Source organism: Phaenicophaeus curvirostris, chromosome 1 (assembly GCF_032191515.1).
Source record: "Phaenicophaeus curvirostris isolate KB17595 chromosome 1, BPBGC_Pcur_1.0, whole genome shotgun sequence".
Classification (NCBI taxonomy): domain Eukaryota; kingdom Metazoa; phylum Chordata; class Aves; order Cuculiformes; family Cuculidae; genus Phaenicophaeus; species Phaenicophaeus curvirostris.
The window spans coordinates 118,859,426-118,871,662 of NC_091392.1; the positions used below are offsets into that span (position 1 = coordinate 118,859,426).

The window sequence follows — 12,237 nt, forward strand, 5'->3', positions numbered from 1 at the left end:
CAGAGGTCTTCCAGCCATGATTAGGTTAAAAACAGCAGATTGCACCCAGGGCAACAAGGCTCCCAGGCCTGCTGCCCATTTCTCCAAAGCTGTTCATGCTCTTAAATCCATACCTGTGCTGAATAAGGAACCTGACATTTACTAAACAATTGAGCAGATTTCAGGCATTTTTCCTTTGTGCTTCTACCTGCTCGAAACAGAAGGCACCCCAAGATTTAGATCAGTCACATGTGACCGAGGGCCTCTGCGCAACACCCCTGGGCTCAGGACAGAGGGGATGCAAAAAGCCTATAACCTCACCAGCCCAGAACTTCCAGGGACTTCAGTAAGAACTAAACAGGTTCAGGGGATGCTGGGGCTGGACAGTGGCAGTATCAGGGAAATAAATGTGAAATATAATAACAATAAGAATAATAAAACAATCAGAGAATGGTTTGGGTTGGAAGAGACCTTACAGATCATCCAGTTCCATCAGGGGGGACACCCATGGACACCTCCCACCAGGCCAGGCTGCCCAAGGCCCCATCCAGCCTGGCCTTGAACACCTCCAGAGATGGGGCAGCCACAGCTTCCCTGGGCAACCTGTGCCAGGGCCTCACCAGCCTCATGGTGAAGGAATTCTTCCTTATGTCTAGTCTAAATCTGCTCCTCTCCAGTTTATACCCATTGCCCCACGTCCTATCACTACAAGCCTTTGTAAACAGTCCCTCCCCAGCTTTCTTGTAGCCCCTTCAGGTACTGGAAGGTCGCTATAAGGTCTCCTCACAGCCTTCTCTTCTCCACGCTGAACATTCCCACCTCCCTCCGCCTGTCCCCACGGCAGAGCTGCTCCAGACCCAGCCCTCCTGCTACGCCCCGGGGCTGCGCTCCCCAGCCAGGGCCGCCCCAGCCCCCGCTGGGCGCTAGGAAAGCGAAGGCCCGCGGGCGAGCGGGACCGGGCTTAGCCACCACCCCGCGCTGGGCGAGCGGCCCTAACAGCCCCGGCGGGGGCGGCGCCGGCGGGGCGGGGCGGGGCGGGGGCGGCAGAGCCGGGGCCGGGGCGGCAGGGAGCGGGAGGCGCGGGGCCGGAGCGATGGCGGAGAAGCACGACGTGGTGGTGGTCGGGGGCGGCATCTCAGGTGGGTCCGGGCTGCGGGGCAGGGCAGCGGCCCCCGGGACGGGCTGCGCTGGAGCCCCCGCTGCGAGCGCGGCGGCCGCCTCCGCTGCGCCGCAATTCGGGTTTGGTTTTACTGTCGGTATTTTTTTTCCATTTTTAAGCTTATTGCGTTGGATTTTATTATTTTTATGTTAATAGTTTTTATTTCACTGTTCTAAATCTTATTATTTCTGATTTTGTTATTTTAAATTTTCTTAATTTTGATTTTATTTTTAATTTTACTGTTTTTTTCTTGATATTTTATATTATTTTTCTTTTATTATTTTTCTTTTATTATTTTTCTTTTATTATTTTTCTTTTATTATTTTTCTTTTATTATTTTTCTTTTAATTTTTTCATTAATTTTTCTTTTATTATTTTTCATTTATAATTTTTCATATATAATTTTTATTATTCTTTTATTTTTCATTTATTATTTGTCTTTTATTTTTGCATTCATTTTTCTTTTATTTTTCTATCATATTTCTCTTGTTATTTTTCTTTTATTATATTTCTTTAATTATTTTCCTCTTAATATTTTTCTTTCATTGTTTTTCTTGCTATATTCCCTTCATTTCTTTCCCATTTTCATTACTGTCCATTCTATTATTTTTATTTTATAATTTACTCTCTTCTTTTATTTTATTTTTATTACTTCAATTTTACAATTTTTAATTTCTGATTTTTATTATTGGTTCTATCCCTCTACTCCACTCTTATGAGACCCCGCCTGAAGTACTGTGTCCAGTTCTGGAATCCTCAACATAAGAAAGATATGGAGCTGTTGGAACGGGTCCAGAGGAGGCTACAAAGATGATCAGAGGGCTGGAGCACCTCCCATACGAGGACAGGCTGAGAGAGTTGGGGGTGTTCAGCCTGGAGAAGAGAAGGGTCCAAGGAGACCTTATAGTGACCTTCCAGTACCTGAAGGGGCTACAAGAAAGCTGAGGAGGGACTGTTCACAAAGGCTTGTGGTGACAGGACGTGGGGCAATGGGTATAAACTGGAGAGGGGCAGATTTAGACTAGACATAAGGAAGAAATTCTTCACGAGAAATGGTGAGGCCCTGGCACAGTTTGCCCAGGGAAGCTGTGGCTGCCCCATCCCTGGAGGTGTTCAAGGCCAGGTTGGATGGGGCCTTGGGCAGCCTGGCCTGGTGGGAGGTGTCCCTGCCCATGGTAGGGGGCTGGAACTCGGTGATCTTTAAGGTCCCTTCCAACCCAAACCATTCTATGATACTGTGATTGTTTTATTATTCTCACTATGTTATTATATTTCACATTTATTTCCCTGATACTGCCACTGTCCAGCCCCAGCATCCCCTGAACCTGTTTAGTTCTTACTGAAGTCCCTGGAAGTTCTGGGCTGGTGAGTTTATAGGCTCTTTGCATCCTTTCTGTCCTGAGCCCAGGGGTGTTGCGCAGAGGCCCTCGGTCACGTGTGACTGATCTAAATCTTGGGGTGCCTTCTGTTTCGAGCAGGTAGAAGCACAAAGGAAAAATGCCTGAAATCTGCTCAATTGTTTAGTAAATGTCAGGTTCCTTATTCAGCACAGGTATGGATTTAAGAGCATGAAGAGCTTTGGAGAAATGGGCAGCAGGCCTGGGAGCCTTGTTGCCCTGGGTGGTAATCTGCTGTTTTTAACCTAATCGTGGCTGGAAGACCTCTGTGCCTGCCCAGAGTGAATCAGTCTCTCTGTCTTTCTCTCTTTCATGTATAGTTGGGAGATGCACGTGCCCAAATCAATTATATTAAGGTATACAGCGTGCAATTTGAATGATATGCAGAATGCAGTTAACAAAATCTCCAGAATTATTCCCCAAGGAGAATTCCCTGATAACAAACTGCTGTATAGTTTTTTAATGTTTCAGGTATGTTTATGTGATCAGCAAAAATTAACCATCGCTTTTCTATAAAGCACACTTGATTTGGAACACAGTGCTTTGGCTGTATTTTAACTTATACTGTTTCGCCATGTTTGATTACAGAAGATTAACCTGTGATACCCTACTTGTTCATGCCTTCTAACCTGAAACATTTTGAGTGGTGTGGTTTTGCAACAGGAGCAGTGCTATAGGTTCCCTCTGTTGAATGAGCTGGAGTGAGAGTGTAACAGCTTTCAAGCTATCCTTGTTTTTCACAGTTGCCATGGGAATATGTTGGTGGCAGGCCTGCACAGCCCACGTATGTTTATCTAAAAGAGCACTGGGAAGAGAGAAGCAGTGCTATGTCGTATTTAATTGTGTGCTTAGCTCTCTGCTACCTGCAGACAGCACCAAGTGGCAGGGTGGTGGTAAGGAACCTATTTTCTATTCACTTCCGTTTATGCCAGATCTTCTCCAAAGCCCTGTGCTCTCATGCTGTAGCAGCTTTTCTCCTGCGCTGGCACAGAAGCTAGAAAAATACACACTTACTAATACTACTAATGACTAGGCACACCCTTTTAGTCAATTTCCTTCAGCTACTGTGTATATCTCCTCATTCACCTCTCTCCTCTACAAGTACACTTCTCTCTAAATCATTGACCTTCCAGTGAGGTGATAAAACTGTGGTTTTTTATCTCCTTACTCCAATTGAAAACTCCTACTGACATGCCAAACTGCTGCAGAGATATCTTCTCCTGTCCACTGGAAAATGAGTTGCTTCCAATTTGATGTGCATTCCTTCAAAAAGTCACTGGTTTTGAGCTGCCTGAGGTGCAGCCAACTGAGACTTTGCTGTTGCTGTCTATAGATGAGGAAGACGTCAGTCAATGCATGGCTGTAAAACAGCAGAAAGCTCTTGTAACCTTCAGAATAGGTTAGTAGCCTGAGTTAGCTGTTAAAGCCATAAGCAAAGCGGGTAATCACAGAAGAAACAGAGTTTCTGTGCTTATGTGAGGATGAGAACTAACATGTTGCAGAGGTGCCGTTCAGTTCTCTCTTTTCTATTTGTGTGTTTAGGTTAATAAAAGGTGTCCCTTTACAGTGCTCTGACCCTCTTTAGCAGTAGTTCTGCCCATCTTTTATTCAGATTTAATTAGCAGGATTTCAAATTTAAAGAGTAAACAATTCTGGTAATGGAATAGCAGCGTAGAGGTCTTCACAACCCTCACTGCCACTATTCCCTTCTGAAGGGGCTGATGTTTCGCCTGAAAATACCAATTGATTCGAAAAGCAAATTATAAAACTAAAGAATTGACTGATCTAAGTTTTATTTAATTAAAATCTATTCAAGATTAGCATTTGTTAATTTCTTTCAAGTCTAAAAAATGGTCTGCGGCTTCTCTGAAGGTTTCAGATCTTCTCAGTACAGTTATGACAACAAATACGTTGGAAGAACAGGAGGTTTTACTACAAAATAGATACTGTTTTATTAGTAAAACTACTTCTTAAATCCTTGAAATTTTAGGGAATGGTGTAAATTAAAAATAAATATTTTAGAAGAAAACTTCCCAGCTTAAAAACGCACATATAAAACCACTATACCAAATGCTGTGTGTAGTATACCTGGTACTAAAGACTATTTAGATCGGAAATGTAGAAGGTCCTCATAGAACTGAAACTTGGGTCAAGACAAGTTGTTCTGTTTACTCAGAGCTGTCTCTTTTTCACAGAATCATAGAATCATGGAATCGTTTAGGTTGGAAGGGACATTAAAGATCATCCAGTTCCAACCCCTCTGCGATGGGCAGGGACACCTTCCACTAGACTGTGTTGCTCAAAGCCTTATTCAGCCTGGTCTTGAACACCTCCACGGATGGGGCATCCACAGCTTCTCTGGGCAAGCTGTTCCAGTGCCTCACCACCCTCACTATAAAAAAAATTCTTTCTAATATCTAATCTAAATCTCCTGTCTTTCACCTTAAAACCATTGCCCCTCGTCCTCTGAGAAAGAACATCTTAAAACCATTGCCCCGCATCGCACTGAGAAAGAGCATCTCCTCAGCTTTCCTGTAGGCCCCCTTTAGGTACTGGAAGGCTGCTATAAGGTCTCGCCAGAGCCTTCTCTTTTTTAGGCTAAACAAGCCTAGAGAGTCCTTCCTTTCCTGGAAGAACTTCTTAAGCAGGAGGATGGAAACAACTATGAGAAAGCTATGAGGTTGTGTTGTCAGACTTGCTTCTCGTCTTAATTGAGACACTGATGACAGAATTTTTCTTAAAATCAAAACTTGGAATCTGTTCAGAGGTTTAATTTAAAAACTTCATCTGTATGTTTTCAAAAGTGCTTTCCTCTCCCTGCTTTTGCCATGGGGGACCTATTTATTTCTTTTGTTATAAAATGAGGTATCAGATATTAAGCTAATGTTATACCAGTGCTGTTTAAGAAAATGTTTCTCTTAAATGACGGGTGCACAGATGTTACCATTAAAGTGAGGTTAATGTTTGGTTATTTTTCTCTGCAAGGTGAAGAATTTTAAATTGTGGCAAATGTTATTTCAAGTATGCTTAGAGTTTTCCTAACTTTTCATGTTCCTATAAGTTTAGAACCAAACCTACTGTAAGATAAAATATTTCTATTTAAACATCAGTGTTTTAGATTATTTACATACCTGCTCTGGTGTTATTGAGATACCACTCTGCTCTCAACTCTTCTTCTTTGGTCTTACTTTGTATTTCTGTGAAGATCTGATAAGCTGTATAATTACAGTAACTCTCACTGCATCTGTGAGCCAGTTTCAAATTATTTTTAAAAAACCCAAAACCAACAAGTCAAGTGTTTTGGGGGCTATTAACTGAGGATGTTCAATCTGTTTTAAAATAGACTGAAGCAGAAGTCAAAATTGCTTTTCAAAACAAATCTGGATATGTATACTTTTTTTTTTAACAAGTGATGCATAACCTCCACTACTTACTTATCAATTTAGAGGATGTTTTTTTTGTTCCCTGGTAGTAATTTACAGTGTCATAATTCTCCTCCTTTGAAAAGAGAGTTTGCCAAATGAGATGCAATTTTTTGAAGAACATTACCAATCTAGCATCCCTATACTGAGTGCCCATTTGGAGGGGAAAAAAACCCAAATCAAACCAAAATGTGGCCATGAGTGAAATAGCTGTGCATGATGAAATGGAGTGGACCCATCCATGGGAGGATTGTGACCCTCTCCGAGGGTTACCACCTTCTCTGCGATATGGTCAGGCAAAAGGAATCCAGGACATTTCTGTGTCAGTTGACATGATGAAGCTCTTTGTTCCTATTTTCAATCATCTGTCTCTGTCTTTTCCCTCAGAGGATTCTTCATTTTATATTCAACTACTCTCATAGCTATTGCAACGGAATATGAGGCAATTACGTGGAACCTGCCATTCTACTTACAGATTTTTCATATAAACCTTGGCAGTGCACAGTAAACAGGACAGACAGCAGCTGCATTGTGCTCTGAGATAGTTTGGTAGCCTAGGCAGCAAGGGCAGTATTGTAAGTTCCTGACTGATACGTCCTTATTGGTCTGAATGTTGATTTAATAAGCTTTCCATTCTACCTGCAGGAGAGATCTCATCTCCTGGGGATCAAAGCAATGCATCATTAAGGAAAGCTTTTTCCATTAGCTTATTTAACCATTATGAAAGGGCGGTATTAGGGAAAGTTCATTCTGTCTGTTCAGCAAAATGTGATAACCACCCTGGGAGGGGCAAAAAAAGGTAAGTTAGGGTGGCAAAACTTTGTGCAGGTGTTTCCTGGGTAGCTGTTATGGAAATGACTGGTGGAGAACGTAAGTTTATATTTGATGTTACGGCTACAAACTGCAAAGTCCACAAGATTTTCTTAGCTATACTACTGAATTGCATATTTTTTGATAAACAAGATTAGACACGGGAAAAGCATAAAGTTCTTCGTAAGAAAGTTCAGTCCATTGTTTACTTGGGCAACCACCTACACTGGACTTTTGCTTGCCTACTTTTTGCCTAGTCTTCTCCTTGCCTACTTTTTCTTTTCATTTTCTTGTAGTATCAGGAGATTGCCAAAAGATCACCTTCTGTGTAATTGAGAACTCTAGTTTACCTGTTTTATTCCTCCATCAAGGACAGGGATAATTTTAAAGACACAGGACTCAGCACGCTTCTCCTCTGGAGCAAGTGACCATAGTGTCAGCCTCCAGCAAAACCAGCAAGATGTCAATTACCGCAGTGATACAAGTCTGGGTCAAACTCTGGTCCCTGCAGCCCCAGAAGCTGTGAGGACCAACCTACTGTTATGACTTCATCCTGTGTGTTTTTAAGTGATCTCGAGAGCAAGGACTTAAGGACACCTAGTGAGTGAGTGGAGGCTTTCTTATCAAGAGGTGAAGAACTGTGGCAAAAGCTAAAGCAGGGATGTGTGTGCTGCCTAAGCAGGCAGCCTGAGCAGTGCAGGCTTACACAGCCCTGGTAGTCCCCAAGGTAAACTTCCAGCGCTGCTTGTAGTATCATAAACCAGCAGACAATTTGCTCTCTATTTACATATCTTATGAAGCAGCTAATGACAATGAATTAGGTCTTCTGCATAATTTAGTCAGTTGAGAAGGCTTTTCTTTTTCAGAAGTTACTATTCTGTATGTAAACAATCTGGGTGATTTTGGCACACTTCCCACTGGCACAATTTCCTTCTCCATAGCAGAACTGACAGCTCTAGCTAAGTAGCTCTGTTACTTAAAGATAAAAAGCCGTATTGTTTCACTGCCCCTTTTCACAATGGGAGTAGCTTGCCTTTGTGTTTTGTCTCAGTTCTGTAGCATCTACTTCACAGAATGCACTGATACAGCAATAAAGTTTACCAAGGTTATAAAAGTTTGCTGAGCAATATCATGGTGGCTTGAAGACCTTCCTTTGGTTTTCCTTTACTGAGAAGCATGTCTTGATTCACTTGCAAAGCTCTCAGTTATGTTTCTGAAATCAGTCATCATTCAACTGGGCTTCAATTTCCTGAGGAAATTGCATTTGTCTCATTACAGTTCCAATAGTTTCATTTTTTATAGCTATTTTGAACTTAATATGATTTTCCTTCTGGACCGATAACCTATTTCATCCTCATAAACTTCTGTCGCATCTTAAGATTTTTGCTAACTTGTGAGATGGTTTGTCAAAATGTGGTTGTTCATCTGACTACCTCTTTTTTCCTTAGGAACTGATTTGTGTCTAAGGTTTAGAATTTTGTAATGTTGTGTGGTCCTTGTTTAAAGATTTGGTTTTGCTGCTTGCAGGTGTCAGTGAAAGTGCACTGCAGAATGTTGGTACTTAAACCATTAATGTCTAGTACTCTTTTAAATAACTCATCTGTGCATTTATATTTTGTGCAACCTAGTCTGTCTTGTCAGTTTTCAGTTCCAACAGCTTGCTTAAAAGTAATGTCAGCGTGAAGTTCCTTAAAAACTGCGTTTGCTCCCCAAACCATTTTTGTGACCAGTACTTGAGGCTGGAGTGCTGTGAGGGAACAGAAGGAGGAATGGGCATCAGTATCTCAGTTTTCACTTTTTTCAGTTCCCACTGAATTTGACTCAGCTCAGCATGAGAGGGCCGGGGAGGGAAGATGGCTTTGTAGCCTCCTGCCTCCCAGCCAGCTGGTCTTTATCTTGATGGTATAGTTCATATATAAAACATCAAATGAAGTCTGTCTGATTGACCGCACATGGCAAAGGTGATCAAACAGTCAGTTCATACTATACATCATGATTACCTAGATAGTTTGCATATAAACTTGCTTGAGTGATAGATCTGTCTTTGAATGCATTAAATATTGGAGCAAGACACCTGTTTTATTCCAATGTGAGTTAATTCTTTATGAGGCTAGCTTGATCAGAGACTGAATCAGTGAGTTATGCTAAATACTGATGACAAATGAGGAATGGAAGGAGTGTAAATTATTTTATTTTACACCTTAGATACTTCTCTTTTTTTGCTATACTTCTTTCACCTTCCCCCTCCCCCCCCCCCACTTTATATTGGAATGGTACAAATCTAATGATAGTGGTTTTCTTTCGTAACACTGAAATTTTTATGAGCTGTTTGGCTCAAACGTTCTCCTGTGTGTACTTAGAGGAGGAAGGAAGCCAGTTACTTGAAAATCTTATTCGGCCATTCCGTTTGGGCTTCTCTGACATCTGTGTTCTCAGCCTTTGATAACTTAGCCAGGGAATGGTTTATCCTGAGCTGTTCGTCAAGAAATGAAATGGTCTTTCTGTGATATCAACAAATTGCTGGCTGGCATGTAAAGTGATTATACAGGATGCTGGGAAGTGGTGAGGTTCATCTTCATTGTTCAGTTGTTCAAATAGATAAAATGTTCACGAATGGTTGTTAGCTTTACAAGCTGGTAATACCTAGCCTGCATGTCCATGTGTGTGCACACTTACCTACTTGTATGTGTGTGCTATGATGATGATAGAAATTTCTAGAGAGTCTCTGGGGCATGGCTTGGTAGATACTTGAAAGTGACACTGAGTTATGCTTTGTATAAATCTATAATTATTACATGCAACTGGTTGAAAATAGCTGACGATCAAGGAAGACATGAAACAAAATGAGTAGCCATGGAATGAGGACTTGGTGAAGTCTGCTGGGGGCTTTGTTAGCTGCCATGAGAAGTAACCTTCTCTAGATGGATACTTGTGAGTTACCAGATACTGAGAAATCTGGTAATCACACATTACTCCTTAATGTCAAGATATGAGAATGATAGTCTGTTTATTTTTAAGTTAACATCTTCTATTTGATCATGTATTTACTTTTGTCAGGGGACTGAAAAAAAACTGAAAAAAACCCTAATTCTTTGCTTGAGAACATGCAGATTTAGCAAAACAGATAAGCATTTCTCTTCTGAGGCAACTGCTGCGTAATTTTGCAAGATTTTCCAGACGTAGCCTTGTCTTTTTTTTCCCCATGTCACTGTATATGGAAGGCAGAACTCTTCTTCAGAGTAAACCTGGCTAGTATTACATTTGCTTGTACATCTCTTCATAATAGTAATGCCTAAAAGGGTGCTTTTAGTAAACTACCTGTATAGTGCCCCAGCCAGTTCATTGTGCTAAGCTTTGTTTTCTCTAATGCTACTTTGTGTCTGTTGTAGTGCTAATTGTCTTTCATTTATTTTTATCTCTCTGTTGTGTTTTGAAGCAGCTTTGGTTGTAAAATAGCAGAAAGGAATGACATCAGCCAAAGGAGGCAGTGAGATTGACAGTGAGATGATAATGCAATGCATGTGGTGAATGATGATGAGGATGGTCGTGGGAATAATAATAATAATAATGATGATAATGATGATGCAATTAACTTTAGCTCTTCAGTATATCCTGGTGCCATAACAAAGGACATGCACAATGTATGTGTTTGGTTTTTTTAACTGACTGGAGCCTACAGAACTCTAACTCTTCCTTTCAATGTGTGAATTGGGCATTGAATGGGTGTACTGCTTCCTGTGTAAGACATGACAAATTCATAAAATGAACAGAATACTGAGTAAATGATTGATACTAGAAACACTTCTCCTTTGAAATAGCTGAGTGCCCAGATTTGTCAGTCTAAAGTTTCACTGAAAACTTCATATGTAAAAATACAGTCGAAACTAAATGGCAGACCTATGCAAGGGCAGCACAGCTGTGGCTTCAGCGCTTGAGCCTAGGTGCCACCTCAGTAAGGTTCCACCGAAGCACAACAACCTGTGTTCATGCCACATTCAGCAGGGCTTGAGGTTAAGGCACCACTACTTCGCTTGATTCATTCATAACTGGCCAGGCTCTATGTTGCTTAACCAGATGTGATGCCTGGGACAAATGCAGACTGAATGTTTTTAATGTTTTAAGAATTCTGCTTAATAAATAGTGCTCCCTGCACTGTGGATGAATGATCTAGGAGTGCTGCCAGGGAAGAGAGGTCACAGAAAGTTGGACTAGAGTTTATGCTGATGTAAAGTTGCATTGATTCAAGGGGATGTTTATACTGACCTCAGTGACAAGGTTACAGAGCCAGCACTCAGACAGAAAAACTCATTGCCTCAGTTAGACAATAAAATGCTAACAGAAATAAATTATGTTTGCCCATAGAGTATTGTATCCTAGGCAGAAATGTTATGTCCTTTGTACAAATATTTGAAGTAAATATACAAACAGATATGCAGATTGATAATGTCTTTGTTTTGCTCCTTGGGGTTTCTGAAACTGTAGTTTAATTTTTTTTAAAGTTCCCTAATATTGTAGGTAAGTGATACTCATTTTAATGGCATTCACTGCTGCACAGTGGAACAGCTTAGGAAGAGAGAATATCTCCTCCCACATTCAAACTACTTGTATAAAAAAATGTTGCTTTGATACAGCACATGGGGGTAAGGCATTGAGAATAACCAAGAGTAACAATTACAGAGACCCAGCTCTACCACGTTTTTAGATTCTGAACTATAATTTTTGTACCTTTCTTCCACGAGGTTGATTCAAACATCTAAAGTACCTTTGTAGAGTTGACCCAAATTAGAGAAGCTGAAAGGTTACCTTCGCCCTGAAAACATATGGATTTAGTAAGGGGATACGTTAATAAAAGCTATTGTTGGGTTGCAGTATCTTGTTGTCCATGTTGCCCTTAGCTTTCCAGTAGTACTGTCATCTAGGCAGCTGTTGGAGCAATCTGGATGCTGTGTACCTTGTCTTGCAGAGGACCAAGAAAACAATGAAACAGGAAAACTGCCTTTTGTCCTCTTGTGTGTGCTAATCATTTTTTTATAGCACTGCCAGATTGAAGTGAGCGTAGTTTCAGGCAGTGTGCTGTTAGCTACCCCTTTTCTAGTGCTCTCATTAGAATTGTGAGCATGACCCTTAAGTTTATAAAGGGATAGTATTCTTCATAAGAGCAAAATCCCTTGACCTTCCCATGGTATGAGGAAAGCCACAAAAAATGGCTATATCACCTAAATTCATCCAGACCCTGGCCCCATATTGGTTTTGCTTTTTTTTTTTCACTTACATTCCTTATCTGTAATGCCTTACAGGCATTATTGTCTCAAGCCATTATTTCAATTAAAACATTTTAGCTGGTTAATCATGAGTGACAGAGGTAAAGGTGATCAGCGCCAGATTCAATCTCTCAGTGGCAGAGCAGTAATCAGATTGTGTTCATTAAAGCAGTCAACACAAACAGAACCAAGGCTATTAAACTGCTGTT

The 12,237-nt window shown here is 41.0% G+C and overlaps 1 protein-coding gene across 1 annotated transcript in view; it reads left to right on the forward strand.

The window, feature by feature from the left end:
* Positions 1-1,062: 1,062 nt before the first annotated feature.
* MAOB (monoamine oxidase B) overlaps positions 1,063-12,237 on the forward strand; it is a 53,685-nt gene continuing 42,510 nt past the window's right edge. The window contains exon 1 of the mRNA XM_069873158.1: positions 1,063-1,118. Coding sequence (XP_069729259.1) covers positions 1,073-1,118 — 46 coding nt within the window. The 5' untranslated portion in view covers positions 1,063-1,072. The remainder of the gene's footprint in view (positions 1,119-12,237) is intronic.